General features: G+C 38.6%; 1 protein-coding gene across 6 annotated transcripts in view; it reads left to right on the top strand.

Annotated features, from left to right (window-relative positions):
* Window positions 1-757: 757 nt before the first annotated feature.
* prkcaa (protein kinase C, alpha, a) overlaps window positions 758-20,665 on the top strand; it is a 286,081-nt gene continuing 266,173 nt past the window's right edge. For 3 of the 6 annotated variants that reach the window (XM_084710887.1, XM_084710903.1, XM_084710911.1), the window contains exons 1-2: window positions 759-1,117; window positions 5,705-5,736. In XM_084710887.1, the coding sequence (XP_084567013.1) occupies window positions 951-1,117; window positions 5,705-5,736 (199 nt within the window). In that variant the 5' untranslated portion in view covers window positions 759-950. Of the gene's footprint in view, window positions 1,118-5,704; window positions 5,737-20,665 lie in introns of all 6 variants that reach the window. The other 3 variants (XM_084710879.1, XM_084710895.1, XM_084710919.1) reach the window with 2 other exon arrangements.

Below are 20,665 nucleotides of genomic sequence, written 5' to 3' on the forward strand. Positions count from 1 at the left end.
GAATCTACATTATTCTTAATATTTTCATTGTATTTTTTACTTGATCTTTTTTACCTGTGCTTTTTGAGCTGCTGTAATGTGAATTTCCCCATTGTGGGATCAAGTTATCTTATCTTATTTAATTATGTATTATTTTAGTATTGTGTTTTTTTAACTTCTTTTTCATTATTTTTTATTTATGTTTCAGTTCAGAACCAATACAAAACAGAGATCTGAAGTTTTTTTTTACATGATGCTTATTTATATGTACTTTATCTTATTATGTCCATATGTACTCACCATTTTAATTCATTTATAGGTACTATTTCTTATCAATAAATATTATTTTTATTTGTACACAAAAATAATGAAAGAAGATAAATTAAATAAATGTGTCAGGAGAGGTCAGGATGTCACAAGCTTATACAAGGAAGCTTCCATCCTTTTAGGAAAAAACAAACAAAAAAAACAAAAAAAAAACAAAACACAATAACATTAACAAAAAGAATGACATAAAGAAACACATGCAATGAATAAAAAAAACAGAAAACGGTTAATAAACAAATGATCAAACAAAGAAATGCATGAACATGTAAAAAATAAAAACATAATTATGTGTATCTGCCAAGAACTAACTTAACATCACTGAATTAAATGCGATGTCATTTTTAAATGTATTTCTTGGTGTGCCTGTTAAAGAGGTCATTCAGAAAAGAGAAAAGGATGGACTTTTATTTTGAAAGGATGTAGCGGATGTAGCGCCTCTTCACTGTGTAACGTGACAGCGCGCGGAGCTGTCAGTGGAGCAGCCCAGTGGTATCGACAGGCAGGGAAAGCCCTCAGACAGTAAGTACAGTGTCTCCGGTGCAGACTGTCGCTCCGCTCTCTGCAGGCTCCACACCGACACGGACTGACCGACTCTCCGACACAGCGACACTGAGCTGCACACTTGGTTCGTTCTGAGGGGGGACATGGCTGATGTGACTTCAAACGACTCGTCCTCCGCGGACGTAGCGAACAGGTTCGCTCGCAAAGGTGCTCTGAGGCAAAAAAACGTCCACGAAATCAAGAACCACAAATTCATAGCCCGGTTCTTCAGGCAGCCGACTTTCTGCAGCCACTGCACCGACTTCATCTGGTAAGCCTTCCTTCTCCCACCACACCTCCACCCCCCTGACTGCTGCCGCTGCCTGTTGCACACTGGAGAAGTTGAGCCGAGTGCTCACACTCTGCTCGATGATGTAACACAACTCCAGGCGAACTTTCCCTGCTTAATGCTGCACTCTGTACACTTATCAAAGACTTTTTTTTAACTAGCAAAGAGTCAGAACATGTGCGTCCAGAAGTCTTGGGCGTTCTCTTCCTGGTGGTTTTACTCCCGGGAGCTCAATTTGTCGAGGTTTCTGCCAAGCTGTCCCATATGGGAGGAGTTCTGCTGCTGTTGATGTTATTAGTGAAGCATTGGGAATAATGACCGTTTAGGAGTCTGACTGAAACTTTGAGTCATGCTTTCACTGTATGCTCTAATTCCCAGCGAGAAACAGTGAAATCAAAGCTGTCATTTTCATGTTTGTGGGACTATGGCTCCAGGAGCCACGTCTGAGAATAACTTCAGTGCTGCATGAAGAGAAGTGAACACGTTTCTCAAACCGCAGCAATTAATCAATTATTAAATTAACCACCAACTATTTTTGATAAACTGATTAATCTGTTTCCCTGAGTCCAGCTTCTTAAAGGGACAGCTCACTCTAAAGTCAAAAACACACATTTCTCTCCTGATATATTTCTTTTAATGAGACTAAATGACATTTGGGTTTTGGTGCTCAAAGTGCTAAAGAAATGCATTTGAAGAATTCAAAACCAGTGTCTCCTTCCAGGAATCATGAACCTGTTATTTAATATAATCCACAGAAATTGTTGTCAGCAGTTTCAAATTGTTGTCAGCAGTTTCATGTAGGAACTACATTCTGCAGCAGAATCTACTGGAACTACTTTGTCAAAGGAAGTAGTTCCTAAATTAAACTGCTCACAACAAGGTCTGTGGATTATTTAGAGTAACCAGGTTATGATTTTTGGAAGGAGACACTGGTATTGAATTTTTTAAAAGTATTTTTTGGGTGATTTAAGCCCCACAAGCTGAGTGCCATTTAGCCCCACTATATTGGAGAGGAGGCAGACATCTTTACGGTTGATATCTCCAAAACTCTGCACCTCACACCAGAACCATCTAGATGGATAAATAGCGCTACAGGCCAGAGGAAAAAGGTGTATTTTTCATTTTGGGGTGAACTCTCCTTTTTAAACTGTCATTTTCATGTTTCTCTGACTAAATGATTCCAGGAAATCCCAGCACCCATGTCTGACAAAAATTGTAATAACTAAACCTAAATAAACATTAAATAAGACATTTCTAGAGCTGCTGTGATGAATCAATCATTAAATTATTTGCTAACTACTTTGATTGTCAGTTAATCACTTTGAGTATTTTTTTAAATTAAAAAAAGTCAAAATGATGTCATTCCAAGCTCTCAGATGTCAGTATTTTCTGGTTTATTTACCCTTTTATGACAGTAAATGGGCTATATTTGGGTTGCAGGCAAGACAAGACATTTGAGCATTTATATCTTGGGCTTTTTGGAAAAAAAAGTAACAATTTTCTGACATTTCATAGACTAAGCAACCAAGAAATTAACTGAGGAAATAACTGACAATGAAAATAATCTTAGGTTGCAGCCCTAGGCATCTGACAACTGTCCCTGCTCTCAGCATCCTCATTCCTTGTTGTCCTCCCTGATTAACACATATTGGGCCTGGTTACAGTCTCAGGATGAGTAACAGGCTCCCCTTCCTGGCACGTCACTGAGCTATTAAAGCCTTCCATCTATTGGTTGTTACTGTGGAGAACAGCTCAGCAAGTATTCACTGCCAAAAACTCTCTAATAGCTGCACATTGGCTACATTTGTCGGGGAAATTCTGCAGTTTATGGAACAGCACTTCACCCACACTGCAGAGAAATGGCTCAACATATGCACATGGTATTCACAAACACTTGGAAGTGGGCAGTGAGGCGCAGAGTGTTGCCTTTATGCTGCAGTTCTTTCCATCATCGCCTCATGGAGAGAAACTACATTTGGAAATTCTGATCAAATTACCTTGGTTTAGTTTAGGTTTGTAATGTTTTGTTGTGCTGTTGCTGAAGCGAGGCATCATATATCTCAGCTGAAAGGAGTTCACTTGCAGACAGATCTGTAGAGTTGCTCCCACGTTTACAGTCCTCTGCTCTTTGCAGGTGGGAGTCTGATCGCAGGCCCTTTATTGACTGCTGGCTCACAACCTTGACAGTTTTACAGTCTGACCTGTGCCCTGACAATCACGCCTCCTTATCAAAGCACAAACTAAACATGAAACTTAAAGGCAACAACTTGTTGATTTGCTTTATAAATGAAAGAAGAAGGCTCTTTATGATAACTATGAGGTTAAATCAAGTTGTATTTGGTATAATTTTAAGTGTTTACCTCAGTTTTAGTTTCAGTTGTTGATATGAGAGTTCTGGTGCAAGTGGTGCAATAGAATCAAATAATATCCCTTGTTATTTTGCACCATAATGTGACAGCTCACTCCAGAATCAAAAATACACATTTATCCCCTGGCCTGTAGTTCTATTTATCCATCTAGATAGTATTGGTGTAAGTTGCAGAGTTTTGGAGATATCGGCCGTAGAGATGTCTGCTGTCTCTACAGATTAATGGGACTAAATGGCGGTCGGCTTGTGGAGCTCAAAGTGCCAAAAATATTCATTTGAAAAATTCAAAACCAGTGTCTCTTTCCAAAAAGCATGACCCAGTTATTCAAGATAATCCATACACCTTGTTGTGAGCAATTTCATGTAGGAACTACTTTCTTCCGAGTAGAGAGAAAGTAGTTCCGGTAAATTCTACTGCAGAAAAAAGTAGTTCCTATGTGAAACTGGTCACAACGAGGTCTTTGGATTATATTAAATAACCGGGTCATGATTTCTGGAAGGAGATGCTGGTTATGAATTTTTCAAACACATTTTTTGGCACTATGAGCACCAAATAGAGGACTAAAGAAACCAAAAATAGTCACATTTGAGAAGTTAAAAAATGGCTCCAAACAATTAATCAGTTATCTAAATCATTTGCGATTCATTTAAGAGTTGTTGATTAACTAATTGTTGCAGCTCTAATATTTGTATGCATGATATATACTGTATATGTGTAGACATGTTTGTAAGTGTCGGTTTGAAAAGAATGATGTCTCCTGTCCTTCTAACATCATTTGACAGCTGTAGAAAATAAACTATATGGCCAAAAGTATGTGGACACCCAAACATTACACTCATATATAATTGTCAGACCCCTCACTCCAAAGCCATGGCTTTTATCCTTCTCTTATTACCACTGCTGCTCTGGAAAGGCTTTCTATAAAATTTTGGAACCTGGCTGCAGGGATTTGTTCACATTCAGCTACTAAAGCATTACAGTGAGGTCCAGCACTGATGCGGGCAGATTAGGTCTCGCTTACAGCTGTCATTTGGGGTTGAGGTCAGGGCTCAGCGCAGGCCAGTCAAGTTTCTCCACGCCAAACATCACTTTAGGGACTTTTGTTTATTAAACGTGGGCATCATTGTAAAAAGGGCCATCCCTGAACTGCTGCCACAAAAATATTGAAGCACACTGCTGTTAAATAATCATTGTTTACTAAAGCATTAATATTTTACTCAATTTGAATTTAACAAATAGCCCAAATTGTGAAAAACACAGGAGTGTCCACGTGCATTTGATCATAAAGTGTAGCTGAGCACATAGTGTGCTCTTAAAGGGATAGTTCAGAGTTTTTGAAGTGTGGTTGAATGAGTTACTTATCAATAGTCAGAAATACCATTTAAAAAAAATCAGTGTACAGTTAAATGAACACTATATTTAGAAATTTTTCACCACTTTAACTTGCAACCACACAATCTTTTCTGGGGGGAAACTACCGTTATATATCACCTTCTCCAAAGCAACCAGACGCTACTGGCAAAAACTTTAATTTTATCTCACAGCATGCAAGCGTTGCTAGTCTACTGCTGCCTCGATCTGTCGGAGTTTATGTGTTTGTGTGACCTCTGTTAATCCGAACTAACCCTTTAAAATTGTAAAGTCACACAATAACAGAATCAAACTAACAGCAGTAGACCAGCAACACCTGTGTTCTGTGAGGTAAAATAACTGTTTGGAGAGCACGATATTTGGCTTATAGCATGGCGATTTCCCATCAGAAAAGGCTGTCTGACAGCAAGATAAAGTGTCTAAAATATTCTAAATAAGGCATACGCTTATGCTGATCTTGGCTTTTCTAAGTGGACCTTTTTTAACTGGCTAAAATACATCTTGTTGCTGGTACTCCTCTTTACTCCTCTAAACTGGGGATATGTCGACCATCATCTACCACAGGTAATACACTGACTCATGCAACCCCATTTAAAAAAAATATCCCTTTAAATATCCCTTTAAAATTCAAGTATCCCTTTAAGTATTTATAATTGTTTTCATTGGGGAGGAATGACAATAAATACTTCCAGCAAAATATGAAAATTTAAAGGCTCAAGTGATTCACATTATGTAACAGCCTGTCCTTGGTATGAATGACTGAATGTATGAATGGATTTCTGCACGAGTGAGAAACAGCAATTTAATTCAGCCTTCTTTGTTTTCACAGGGGATTTGGAAAACAAGGATTCCAGTGCCAAGGTAAAAACACAACTGACATCTGACTCATTCAGATATTATGAGAGCTGTGTGTGTGCGTGTGTGTGAGACATGTGCAGTATGTTAAGTATAGGTTTTAGAAAACTCTGCATCTCCATGGCCGCTTTGCTGTTGTACTGCTGTCACACAAACTGTCACATTTAGGATTGAGACATCTTGTTTGAGTCTCTTTGAGACACCAGCTCCATTGCATTTGTGCAGCTGATGTGAGGAAAGAACATTTGTTGGCCTCTGTGTCTGTTGTCTGATGATTAGAAACATGGATACATATTGATGATAACATGACAAACTTCTGAACAATCTGACCACTTTCATTCTATTTCCATCCTGCTCATGATTTGTTTGCTATTTTGCAGGCATGGCGTTATTTGTTTAGCCACAGTGAGCGTAGCATTATTGTAGTCATAATGTGTCTAAAATGTGAGGCCTCGAGGACATGAGCCTAGAATAACATTATATTAGAGGGATGAGGTTTGCTGTTGGTTTCTGTGTTCTAATATGAGTTAATGCCTTTTATATCTATGGCACAGTTCATTTGAGCTTGTTGGGATTGTGTTTAATTAGACTGGTAATGCTGATTATCACTGTGATAATTGGAATCTAATGTGCTATTTACTGCTTACTATCGGTAAAGTGGTTCCTAATAAGTGAGGCTTGTGCTTAGTAAAAACAGGCCTGTTGATTGAGAACAGTTTGGGTAAAAGCGACTCAAGGAAGTGTGTTTGGTTTTAACTGTGTGAGCCAAAAACAAAGGAATGACAGGTGAGACTATTTATGAGAAAATCTGGGGGATAAAGAGTGAAAGAATGGAGGATGGAGAGGAACAAAACGTGCAAATACCTACAGATCTAGTTGCCCACATAAGGCACTAAATCCCCAACATCGCTGAAGGTGGATTTCCCATCAGCCCGCCATTTTGAGCTTCAGCATGCACCAACTCTCCGAATTCCTCATCTAATGTGGAAACATCTGGGCTTGCCAAAGTGAAACTCTGGCGGCGAGTGCCCAGGTAGCCGTGCAAATGATGATAAACTGAGGATCAGTTGGATATAGTCTTATATAGGTGTATCTTCAGGTTTGTTGTCACTGATACCTGAATGTCATTTTCAGTTTATTTATTGAAAAAGTTTATTTTTTTGAGAAATCCACATCTTTCAAGAGAGACCTGAACCGAAATGAGCATTCAGTTAAGTGACACAGAAAATACACAATAATAAAATATGTCATTTTATATCATGATACAGTAATTGCTCTGTAAATTCAATTTGAAAATGCCTTCAAATAACTATATCATACCATCACATTTGATTATTTTCTTCATAGTGGTGCATTACCGCCAACAACTGTTGCCCTCACATCACTTGTAACTTGAAAGCAATACTGCCGCCCAAATCATGTTACTTTCAGCTTAATTCACAAGCTCACAAGCTAATAGGGTCACATGAGAGTCCAGCCCTGATTTGCTACGCAGCTTTCCCTGATTATAGGGTTATAAGAGTGATTTGTTACATGCACTTTCTGTTATTTACATTTTAAACACGCTGAATTAAAATCATTGCTCCTACATTCTTTAACATTTGATCACAGGTAGCAGTGGGTAATATTGGCAAAATAATTTGAAATAACCATACCATATTGCACTTCATCACATTTGATTATTCTTTTATTTGTTTGGTTGGCAAACCAGCTTAGAGGTGCATTACCGCCACCAACTGTCGCGCTCACGTCACTTTTAACTAGCAAGCAGTATTGCTGCCTAAATCACGATTTTTTGTGATCCAGCTGGATTCACAAGATCACAAGATCACCTGAAAATCCAGACCCACAAAATTATGATTTATATGCATATTACATGAATTTGTAGTTATGTGCACTCTCTGTCATTTAGAGTCTAACCACACTGAATTAAAATCAGTACTCCCACATTCTTTATTGTTTGATCACATGTAGCAGTGAGCAATATGGCCAAAATCTTCTATGACAGTACATGTAATTTTATAGCATGATGCAGTAATTGTTTTGTAAATTCAGTTAAGAAATGGTTTAAAATAACCATACTTTCTTCTTTTAATTGGAACTCCTCCTTGTTTTCTTGTAACGCTCTTCTTTTGCTGTGGTTGGCAAACCAGCTTAGAGGTGCATTACCGCCACCAACTGTCCTGCAATTCAGCTGGATTGGCAAGATCACAAGATCACATGGGAATCCTGGCCCAATTTGCTACATAGATTTCCCTGAATATATCAGAGACACTAAGAAATCGTTCCTGCAGTGGAACATTATTGCCAGAAGGTGTCAAATATTTCACAGCAGTAAAAATCTGCATCCAATGGAGGACTTGATTGGAGATGCTCTCAATGGATTTCCTCTCTCTTAGTGGTTCAACAGAACAGAAGACAGTCTCTCTCTGCTGGAGCCTTAAACATAAACACTTTACCATGCAGGGTGTTTGATCTCAATGATTCAGAAGCTCTTCCCTTGAGTGTGTCAGAGAGAGAGACATACAGAGGTCTTCACTCAATTTTTAGTCATCATACCAATATATTTAGATGGTTCATGGTGCTTTGTGTGGCTGGGAAATGTCTACAATATAGAAACATACACATGTATGTCAGTAAATTCGTCTTCCCCTTGTGGGCGTGACTGCCAGCGGCCTGACACCCACTCGTCTGTGCGATCTCCTCACACAGAAGTGAGACACAGTCAGCTCTCAGGCTTCTTTTATTTGCTCGTACTTGAGTGGAAGCGGGCTCAGTAATGAGTCAGTCCAAGGTGTCGGGAGTGTTGACAGCCCAACATGTTTTTGCATAACCTGACATTAACGTCAGCGTGTCCGCCAACCCCCTCGTCCTGTGCTTCCACAGCGAGTTGTCATTGTCACCCTGCCTCATTATTACCGTCACCGCTTTTGATACAGGAGATGATGAATTGAATGATTAGAAGGACGGAGAGAGGTCTTTCACACAAATGGTGCTCTGGAGATTTTTCAACTGCGTCAAAAAACACTGAAAACATCTGGACAGCAGGTTGGATCAGCTGCAGCACTCAAAAACTGACCACTCCTTCTTCTTCCAGCGTGAATCCATGCCTGGATCTGTTAAATAAATAATGTGTGCCATATCAAGAGCCTATTCGGAGACAGAAAGGTCCCCGCTTTATAATATCTGTTTAGCCATCAATTATTAAACCTCAGCTTCTATAAAATGAGGGTTGAGTCCTGCAGCAGGAGCAGCGAGCCTCTCAGTGACTACTTCAAAACGACAAAGTGACAAACCGGAGAGTGGCATTTATTTAACAAGAGTGACATTTAATTTTCAGCCCTGCAAATGTCTGCTTTCTAAGAATAGGGTGGGCTGCACAGTATTACATCATGTGTGTAGAAGGGTTTGAAGATGCCATTGTCCATCACAATGGCTGACGACCATCAACCAGTGTAACAACGTGATTTAAAGGCCTTTGTTTGAAGTAGTGCGTCCCCTCAGAGTTGCCATAAGCAGGGTTTGGTACCATGGACATTTGAACTGATCTAGTCCAAATTCAGTACCACTAGTTAATGCTACTTTTTTTTTTTTTTGGTAATTTACTTGCTCTGTAATAACAAAAATGTAATTTCTATTGAAAAAATAAGTAAATAAAATTCCAAACTTTGCTATTGCTATTGGTTTTGAATATTTTTGTTATTTATTTAGAGCATTTTACACACCACAATAAATTCCTACAACCAGCAGCCTGTCAGTTTGTGACCAGGGCAATGCTGTTGTTCATGTTGTGGAGGAAACACATGTGATATCCTTCCTGTTATGTTGTTGTTGTTGTTACCATTGCTGTGCTTGCAAATGCAGTTATGCAGTTTGCATAAATTGGTTTCATACTAAGCTTTTGGCCATACTATAGAATCTCAAACACTGTTGTGGGCCACTTAATAGCACGTTGGTAAGGAGTTTCAAACACAGCTGTTGTTGTTGTTGTTGTTATTATTATTATCAATTGTAGTTGTAAGATTACATGAGAATAAAACCGAACTTCAGTTTAGTTTGGTGTCAGTTGATGTTGATGCACATCCACCATCTGGAAAGCTTGTTTAGGTTGTGTAGTGTAACTTGTGTAATTGCTGTACGATTGTGGCTTGTAGCATTCATATGTGCAGCAGATGAAGCTGAGAGGCGGCGCGCATTTGCAGTATTTTCTATGATGCGTCACTGAGAGTTTAAGTTTAATGTTGCATGATCAGTGGCCGAGTGTTGGCTAACGGTAGTGAACATGCTAAGCCAACCAAGACAGTGAAAAAAGCCCAAATCATCACCAACAACAACTTAAACAACAAGCTAATTAATCACTTGAAGATGTGTGAAATGTTGCACTCTTTAGCTGTTAGTTATAGTGCATGTTGGGCTTTGTTGGACGTGTTGGACTCGCCATTTCATCCCATTTACAGTTACAGTACATATCTTTGTGCGTGTACTTTGCACATTGACAGTTGAATCTAATCTGATTTAATGTGATGATATGCTGTAAGATGTGAACATGACTTACTTTACACCACAATAAAATAACCAGACTTTATTGTGTTGAAGATTAACTTATTTGTCTGCAGGTGAGAAAAAAAAAAGACAAACCACCCTCAGCATGACTCCTGCAATGAAATGTTAGAACAGAGTTAATGTTGAGGAGAGTTAATGTTGTGGAAACAAACAAGCCTATCAGTAACCACCTTTGTAGATGCTATCTGCATTGGGAGCGATCTGTCTGTTGTCAACTGGCTACTTTTCCTGTGGAGTCTTATTTCAAGGCTCTGGCGCGCTGCCGTTGCGCAGCAGCAGGGTATCTCAAATCACCGTTTAGTTGACATTGTAACACAGCCGGGCAATTTGTAGTCATGTCACTCAGTAGATTTAACATTCACATCTTGTTGACTTCACAATGTGGGCTGAGGGTTAGGGTTTCTCATTTGGTTTTCACCTCTTGAAGCTGTAATTCACCGAGGGTTAAGCTGGCAGCGTGATTCTGTTCTCTGACCTGATTCACATTAATTTAGCTAAACATATTCATAGTGGGCCTCAGTCTTCTGTTGGGCCAGTAAGCAGTCCTCCTTAAAGACCTTAAGGGTCAAGTGCAACCTTCAAGGTCACCAGTCCTCTGTTGGCTCTTATTAGTATAAGAATCTTTGCTTGCTCCAGATTTTTGTGCAGGATTTCTGCAACAAAGTGACTTTTTAAAGGTTTTAAATGGCATCATGAGGCCATTGTCCTGCCACTGTGAGCTGAAACTGACAGTCACACGGTACATTGATCCTCTTTCAGATTAGTTGATCAGTTGTCGACAATAAAATAAATCAACAGCAATTTTGATAACTGATGAAACCGTTTTCAATTATTTTCCAAGGAAAACTCTTTCCAAACTTAAGTGAGATTTTTTTTTTGTTTCTTTACTCTTCCATGCCAGTAAACTGGATATTTTAAAGGGACACTTCACCCCCCAAATCTTAGTACATCTAGGTTTTTTTTAATGGTGTGAGTTACGGAGGTTTGGAGATATTGGTCATAGAAATGTCTGCCTTCTCTCCAGTATAATGGAACTAAATGGCACTTGGCCTTTGGTGCTCAAAGTCCCAAAAAAGTACATTTAAAAATTCAAAACCACTGTCTCTTTCCAAAAATCATGAACCAGTTAGTTAAACTAATCCAAAGACCTTATTGTGAGCATTTTCATGTAGGAACTACTTTCTTTCTGCAGTAGAATATACCAGAAGTACTTTCTTTTTTGCTAGAAAGCACAAGATGATTTTGATTTTGGGGTGAACTTTCCCTTTAAGTGTTTTTTTTTTTGTTTCCTTAATCTGTTGTGGCAGTAAACTGAATTTCTTGGTTGTCGACAAAACACGACATTTGAGGTAGAGACACACCAATCAACTTCTTTTTTTCAGTCCCAATCAAATATCTGAATATGGATATCTGCCGATACTATACTGATACCAGTGCTCTTATTTTCTTGATGATGATGATGATAATTATTTTTGCTATTAGAATACATGAGGATAAAACTGAACCTCAGTTTAGTGTTGAAAAGTTTTGATGTTGATGCACATCCAGTCAGTTTTCACCTGAAACCACCTTTTTCTGAAAAGTTTGTTTAGTTTGCGTAATGTAACTTGTGTAATGGCTTTAGGACTGGGACTTCTGACATTTACACGTGTAGCTGATAGGCTGAGAGACTGCACTTAATTGCAGCATTTGCCATGATGCATTGCTGAGAGTTTAAATTTGCTATTTTATGTCCCAAAATGCAAATACTACGTTTTTTTTGTTAGTGTTTGTAATGTATTCTTCATGCATTTGTGATGTCTACATGGTGGTTTACAGTTGCTCATGTTGGGAATTGTCATTTTGTGCTGGTTCATTGTTACACCACGAGTGAGGTGTCAAGTACAGCTCCTCACTCCAGCTGTTCATCCCCACCACCATTTGGAATGTGCTTCCCATGTATAATATGCTAATGTTGAACATCTCTCAACTCTCAGTTCGTGCTGTTTAACAGAGATAACACACGGGGTTGTGGAATGCAGATTGCAGATCAATGATACATGTCCGATACCTGATGAATGATTTACAGCAATATCATGCTCCCATACAGATACTGGATTGGATTTGAAGACGTCATGTTGGGCTTTGGGAAACAGTGATCAACATTTTTCACCATTTTCTGTCATTGGATGGACCAAACAATGAATGAAAATCATCGGTAGTTGCAGTTACAGCCCCATTTTATCATTAGTTTTTTCAGTCTTCTAATGCTTTGGCTCACAAACTGATGTTCTTTCTGGCAGTGAATGAAAATAATCTCTTAAACTGCTGCTTTGTACCAACTACAATGGAGAATTATCTGGGGACATTTCAACAAAGACTAGAAAGGTAATGTGAAAGGACTAAGGAATAACAGGAGAGATGAAATTTAAACCAGAAGGCTGTTCTTGTTATTCCAGGAGAAAGAGTTTTTCAGATCCGTACTCAGTAGTGTATGAAGTCTTCATACACTCACCTCACGGAGATCATTTCTGGAGTGTTGACCCTGTTGATGGATTTGTGCTCACTCTGGTTTCTCTTTAAGAGGACCTCTGAGTTCCTTGTTGGATTGGACATTAATTGGCAGACTATAGACAGCTGAATTTCACCTGAGGCTTTCCAATGTTCTCTGATACACAGGAGGAGGAGAAGCTAATGAGTTTTGCTGTTCTGCCTCCCAAGAGAGACGACTGCTTGATATCCAGCCACAGAAGTGAAGGCATGTGCAGATCAGGGGTGACGAATGTTTGACCCCTGTTTTTCACTGCTAGCTAAATGCATTTAGAGCGATTTTATTTTGTGGGTCTGTCTTGAAAATCCAAAAAGTAACGCAGACCTGCTACAGAAACAAAACTGAACTACAGCATCGAGGGGTGAGAAACCAGAGACATTTTAGCAGGGTGGTTTGTGGTTTCACAGCCCAGACTGAGAGTTATATATATATATATGTCAAAATTAAGCTCTTGATGAACTCTTTCAACTGAAAAAAGAGCATATGTAAATTCTGAACCAATCCAGTGTTATTAATCAGAAACCAAAAGGTGTAACTCTGAACACACATTTGAATCAATCTGAAACTTATGAAATCTGCTGTACTGGAATTGACTATATTTATCATCCTTAATGTTTGATCTGTACCTTTGAAAAGTTCATAGACTGAAAAGTTATTGCTGGGATTAATGTAATTAGTTGTAATTCAGCGAACTGTGTCAGCCCGTGTGTTTTCAGTTGTTTATTTGGTGAAATGCTTAAACACCAATGTTCATCCTATGTCCTGTGGCCACAAAAAGTTGCTCTGTGGCCGCCAAATATTGCATGTAGGTTGGCGTTTGTTGCCACCGAGTTTTATCCCGTACTCCGCCAACACAATATCACAGTTCCACAAAATTCTGATTCCTTTGCACTGTTAACATTGTACAAATGCAGCAAATGGTACATTTTGTTGGTAAGCTAGGGGCTCAGGGCTCCAGAAATTGTTTCTCCACTGGCTAAATCGCTAGTGAATATTCAAATTTGATAGCCATTCAATAGATTATCATTGGTTGTTTTGGCTAGTAAGTGAAGCCAATGTATCAGCCACTTGCACATTTTACCACCATTTGGCTAATGGCTAGTGCTAATTCTTGTCTCTGCTGGGGCTATTGAAGTCTGGATTTACTAAGCCTACTCAAACTGTTAACACAGTCCAATCCAAAAACAATACAGCAACAAAAATGTAGGAGTGAATTGAAGCAGGAGTTTAAGTGTCTAGAATATGATACACCTAGGATGTATTGTACTGCTGTGTGTGCTGCCATTTTCCTCTACTAGCCAATAAGTCTAGCTTGTTTTGTGTCACAGTTTAGGAAGGCTGTGTTAAATTGCATTAAAATGGCCTCTTGTGTATTATTTTTGCATACTTGTAGATTTAAGCCACAAAAAAAATTACTTTGGCCACCAAATTTAGGAGCTTGGTGACCTGTTGGGCCAGTGCTTAAAAATATTAGCGTCCACGGTTATTAATGTTTAACAGAATTAATTACAATCAATGAACTTATATAACAAATATACATTTTTATATGACATATTATAAGATGAAGAAAAAGAAGTAGAACATTCTTAGTGATCTAAAATTTGATTTGTTTTTCGTATGGATTACTGTTGCTTTTTAATTCATCAATGTAATGTAAATGCATGTGACTTTCTTTCAAATAAAAAGTATCCATTAAATATAATAAAATTTTATATACTAAAGATTGAATTTAACAAAGTCAGGACAAGTATGGTTACTTTTTGTTTTGTCTCTCCTGTGACATTGGTCAGATGTCACATCCGCCCCTCCAGCTGTCAGCCCTTGATATGAACCTGGCGGCGTGCATCATGACAACTCCAGCACACTCATACATAAACCAGCTCTGCCTCTTTGTTCCATTGGTGGTTAGTGGTCTTGTTTGATGTGTTAGCTCAAAATCTGACAGTGTCAGACATCTAATAATGACTACAAATGTTTTCTTCCGCCAAACCCCATTAATGCACAGCGGCTTCGTTTACCTTGTGCTGTTCAGTGTTTGGACAGTACTCAAAATATCCTTGTGCACATCCGCCACAGTGCCATCCCAATAACGTCTCTGTTGACAGTACATGGAAAGGTAAACTCCGAGTGTCCGTGGTCCCCGTCTACACTGGCACACAGATTCTACTATTACTTGCTGTTCTTTTGTGTTTCTGTTTTTAACTAACCAAGCAGCATGTGCTTCTTAGACGAGGTCTTTTCTGTTTCATTTGATTGCTTCATCTTTAAGTTCCATACAAAGTGTGTTCATAATGCTCAGTGTTCTGCACTGTGATGGCCAGAAAGACAGGAAAAAGAAAGGCAGATCATGCACACTTATTTGACCACTGGACTGGATTCATTATATACTGCACAGTTCACAGTGATAGCCAATGACTACAAACTGTCGAGTGTGGTCATTAAAGTATAGACATCAAGCAGCCAGCATCTGATGGCACCACAGCTCTGTTTCTGTAGTGTGGCAGATCTGTGTTTCATACATTGGTCCATGCTTTCATTTCTGCAGGGGGTTTACACAGCCTATAATAAACTCCATCTTTTCATGAGAGACATGAGACTTTATTACGATTTAAACCTCAGGTGGCCTGAAATAAACTATGCTGATATGTGCCTTAGAGGATATGATTTCACAGTGAAATGACTGGAAATAGCAGTATAGTTGAGAAACATTTTTTTTCTTTAGTTCATTAGACAGGAAAAGATATAACATTACCAGCAGATCATGTAATATAGACCCTTTTAGTTCTGATGAAGTGATTCCTCCAAAAAAGGCGAACATGAATCACCTCATGACTAAACAAAAATATCTTGTGTTGTTGGATGCCAGAATAGACGTAGTTTTATCGCATACCAGCTGTCACTGCCATTAAAAAACAAAACAAAACAGATAGACATGGTTAAAGACGATGAACGCTGGGAGATGTGGGGGAGCAGAAACAAAATAAACAAAATGATCTCAAAATGTCAAGAAAAGAAATATTCTTATACATAAAAAAATGAATGAAAAATACAACAAAATAAAATTTCTCTCTTTTACCAGACAAACTCTTATTGCCTCGGTAACTCTGTTAAACTTCATTTAATCTCGACAGAGATTTGGTAGAAATAAATCCTTAATTCAGCGCAGTAGATGTGAAAGTAGCCTGGCTCTACAGGCCGTTTTCATCCCGCGCGTCCACCAACTCAGTAGGTGTGTCCTGTTCTGCTGAGTGTGTTGCAACGCAGCACCTGTCTCTCGTGAAGACCATTAAATTAGCAAATCACATAAATAAACAATCACATCAATATATATATATAGATCACTACATGGATATATTCGTCCAATCAGCCAACATTTTTATAACTTGGCATTGTTTACCCTTGTATTACATTCTGCACTCACTGTTACATGATGTTGTTAAAAGACTAACAGTAGTGTATATTGAACATTTCTGCAATCATCTGCATCCCAAAAATACTACTGTAATTTGAATTATTTACATATTAAGACTAAAATTTCACTATCTTTTGTAGTATAATTTGTGAAATTGCAACCAAAATAAAAAAGAATTTAAGAAGAATATTTATATTTCAGCCTCCTTGAAAATCCGTCATTTTTTTTTAAAATTTTCCAAATAATAAACTATTCGACTAGTCAGGTGTCTTTGTGACAACTGCTTATTTAACAAAACTCTGATCATAAAGTTGCCTGAACTGACATTTTAAAATCAACTATGCTCAAGTTTACTGACTGACATGAGTCACTTATATTTAGTTCTTTTAAGCTTTCACATCTTAAAATGAATGAGAATAAATTTTGAGGCAATCGGTTTCCTGAAGTTTTTAAAGTACAATAAAGTGAAGTAAGTAAGACTTGTTACAAGTTACAGTGTATGTCACTGTAGATAGACCATCCACTGAGTGAGGATTTACAGGTCAATAAGTCTCGTCCTATTGGTTAATGTGAACTTTTTCAACACTCACTGTCCTGGAGAGAGACTGTGACTGTGTTCAGAAGAGCTCATATTTTCTTAAGCAAACGTTAAGAAACAAACCAACAAAACCTGCTAACATGTTTTGGGATATTTTTCTGCCTCCACCTGAGCTTTACTTTTTTGGAGTAGTGTCGTTAGTTTCTCTATAAAATTGAGGACAGTTACATAAATGTTGTGGTGTAATAGCAGTGAGCAGGAAACCAGAAAGGGAAAGATAAAACTTTGAAGTACTAATCCAGTGGGACTATAATTTTTGTGCCCCCTCAGATTCTGGGCAGGCCGAAAAATAAAATACTCTGCCTGTTTATTTACCCACACAAATTTGGGGAAATGAAGCAGAGTTCAAACAAAAAGGGCAGAGCTGAGGCATGATTTCAGCCTTTAAAGCCTTGAAAGTAATTTTCCTTCCATCCCGTGGCCCTCCAAGAAATAATTTTAAAAGCCCCGTTCTCTGTGGTCCTGAGATTCTCATAAGCTCCTCAGCCTCAGTCGGTGCTGTGAAACCACAAACCAGCCCACAGCTACATCTGTCGCTTAATCTCTGCTACCTTAGTGGCCGTGCCTTTGTTTGTGCCTTATGTTCTTTTTTTTGTTTTTAAAGCGGCGGTATATTTAGAGCAAAGAACCAGATTTATTGCTTTCTCTTTTTCCTCTCTTTAATCTCTGTCTTTTGAATTGTTTTCCTCTTTCTCTGTTCATTCTCTGTCACTTTTTGGGCTCACAGCCAGAAGATTTCCCTCTGCCCTGGGGAGCTGCCTACAGGCTGGGGTGACTCCTATATGGCCACTCTCTGTCTATCTTCGTACACACGCACACACATGCACATACATGCACACACACACACGCACACACACGCACACACACGCACACACACGCACACACACGCACACACACACGCACACACGCCCTCCCACGTACCCAGTCCCCCCTTCTCACATAGTTAACATAGCAGGACCGTGCTCTTAAGGGTAAGATGTTCCAAGCGTTTGGCCGTTTATAATGTTTTGGCCTAGAGTTAGGTGGACATCAAGATACAAGATTAAGACAGAAGAGGCATCATGATGTGTATGTGTGTTTATGAGACAGAGAGGAAGGGGGCAGAGTTCAACAAAGGCTAAATTTAGAGTCGCTCCATGGTACCCTGAAGAGACATGCTGCTATGCATAGAGTTGCTTCTGTTTATAAGAGGACACTTGCTCTGTATTTAGATGGTCGCTGTGTGATTACATAAGGCCTTTGTCAAGGGACGAACATGTGAGTCAGGTTCTGCAGATGTTAACAAGATAATAGCTTGACCAGGGACATACAGTGCCAGTCAAAAGTTTCACAGTCACTGTTTGTTCTTTATTTTTATTAATAAGACTTGACAAGACATATTTGTAGATCGACAGATGCGTGAGAGAAGACCATGGGTCGACAATAAAATGCAAAAAGACTCTGTCCTCTGCACTTGGAATCAAAGATTTAATAATACTTATATTATAATCATTAAATTGTCATTGCAAGTGCAGAAAACAGTGTGCAAGAGTCATTTTTCTTTTTTGGAATCTAAAGTATAAAACATATTTTGCCTTGCTTTCACTTTTTTTGCTTGCTACATGATTCCATATGTCACAGTTTTGATGCCTCAGGTGTTAATCTGTAATGTAGAAAAATAATAAAAGTAAAGAAAAAGTGCATATGTGTCCAGACTTTTGACTGGTACTGGGTGTATGTTTCAGCTACCCTCACGCTTTTTCAGCTTTTCTGTTTCTTCTACCAGACAGTTGGTTTAAACATAATCCATTACAAATACAATTTCTCGCCGTGATTGTGTTTTTGTCATTTTTAATATTTGGAAGAAGTTGTTCATTATTTCTTCCAACAGAAAAAAATCAATATTTCAATAAAAAAAAAATCAGTAAATGATTTCTTCAGAGGGTAATTGGCTCATTGATTGGTTATGTCTGTTGTTGGGCACAGAGACACTCAGGCTATTTTATTAAAAAGTTTTAACTGAGGTTGTTTAAAGGGACAGTTCACCCTAAAATCAATGTATACATATTTTTCCTCTTACCTGTAGTGCTGTTTATCCATCTAGATAGTTTTGCTGTGAGTTTTGGAGATGTTGGTCGTAGACGTGGCACTTGGCCTGACTAACTGGGCCGTGATTTCTGGAAAGAGACTGTGTGTGTATCTGTGTGGATTTTTTGTGCGCTTTGAGTTCCATTTAGTCAAGTCAGATTTTATTTGTATAGCCCAACATCATGAATTACAATTTGCTTCAGGAGGCTTTACCATCTGTACAGTGTGCGACTGAGACTGTCTTATAGACCTTCTAAAGAGTAACGAAAAAAAAACTTTCACAGGTATTAGACCGGTACTTGGCATTGGCATATAGGCAGAGTTCAGGTAGAGGAATCGATGTGGATTACATCGGAGGAATTAGAAGGAAAAATGGTATCAGAACGTCTCTAGTTAAATGTAATTAAATTTGAAAATAATTGTAATTGTGTTCTGTTACAGGTACTGAGAAAAACTGTAATTAAATTACAGTCACTAATCAAAATGCTGGTTCACATTCAGATATCCTCTGCTTATAGTTGTTTTGATGTTAGACTTGTAGAAACTAGTCAATGCTGCTGTGATTGGCATCTTTATATCATTTGGATGATGGTGATCAGAACCATGATCTGTACAGCGCTCCATGGAACTTGGAGAGATGTGGCCCATCTGACAGAGACCATAATAACTAATGCTGCTCCAGCAAATCCCCAGCAGTAAAACCTCTTAGTCCCATAAAGCCTCCCCAGCTGTAAAAGGGTCACCACCATGGACTCATGTTCACCAGTAGTTAACTCTCAGCTCCCAGCTATTACTTTTTATTACCTTCCGCACACACTACTCTACTATCTGATCCATAAGCATGAAAAACAGTCAACATTACTCTAACACCACCATTAACAGGACAGGGAGCCGGGGTATCAGTGCACTGTAGTTACAAAAAGGTTTCGGTTCTGTAGCTGGAGCCAGAAAGGCTTGTTAGATGAAAATGAACAACAATAGCTCTCAAAAACCTTGTTAACCAGGCACTGCTCATTTTTGACTGGCTGGTCACCACTCATTCAGTCTTCAGGTGGAAACAGCACAAACCTGTTGGACAAACACGAGCGGCAAGCAGGCAGCAGCATTAAAGGTGCAGTTAGTGCCTCTGGAGAAAAATAGCTGTTTGTTGAGACTCATTCCCAGGCTGTGAAATACAGAAGGTTTTTTTAAATAATGAGACTAAACAATCAACTAGCACCTAACAAACCTGTGACTGGCCAGACTTTCCCATCATGGGCTAGAACTTCTAAAGCTTGAAGGTTGTTTAAGTTGTTAAACATACTTTTGTGTTAATAAACAGAAGCTCACCAGTTCTGGATAACAAAACATCTGGCCTGTATCTTTTTGGACACATGACTCAATGTGTATCATGTCACTTCCTGAGAGCATCCTTGTTGGTTTGAGATGCGTAACCACAGTAACCAGTGCCAAAAAACAACCTAATTTAAAAAATATATTTTGCTCAGCAAAGTGAAACCTTACTTACACTTAAATTTAAGTGTTATTGATGTTAATGCCAGAGCTGTCTTGGTTGCTGTGTGCCTTTTTCTGTTATGTTGTCGTCATGTTGTCCTGTTGTTTGTGGGATATTTATGCCGGTTCTTCATCTGTTGCTTGCATCCTGTAATATTTCCGCGGAAATAGTAGGCACCTTGCATAGTATTAGTTTCATACTAAGTTTACTGTTTTAAGATACCAAATAATATATCAGTATGTAATTTCAGATGCAGCCCTAGTTTTCTCT

Source organism: Lutjanus erythropterus, chromosome 3 (assembly GCF_056507025.1).
Source record: "Lutjanus erythropterus isolate fLutEry1 chromosome 3, fLutEry1.hap2, whole genome shotgun sequence".
Taxonomy (NCBI): domain Eukaryota; kingdom Metazoa; phylum Chordata; class Actinopteri; order Lutjaniformes; family Lutjanidae; genus Lutjanus; species Lutjanus erythropterus.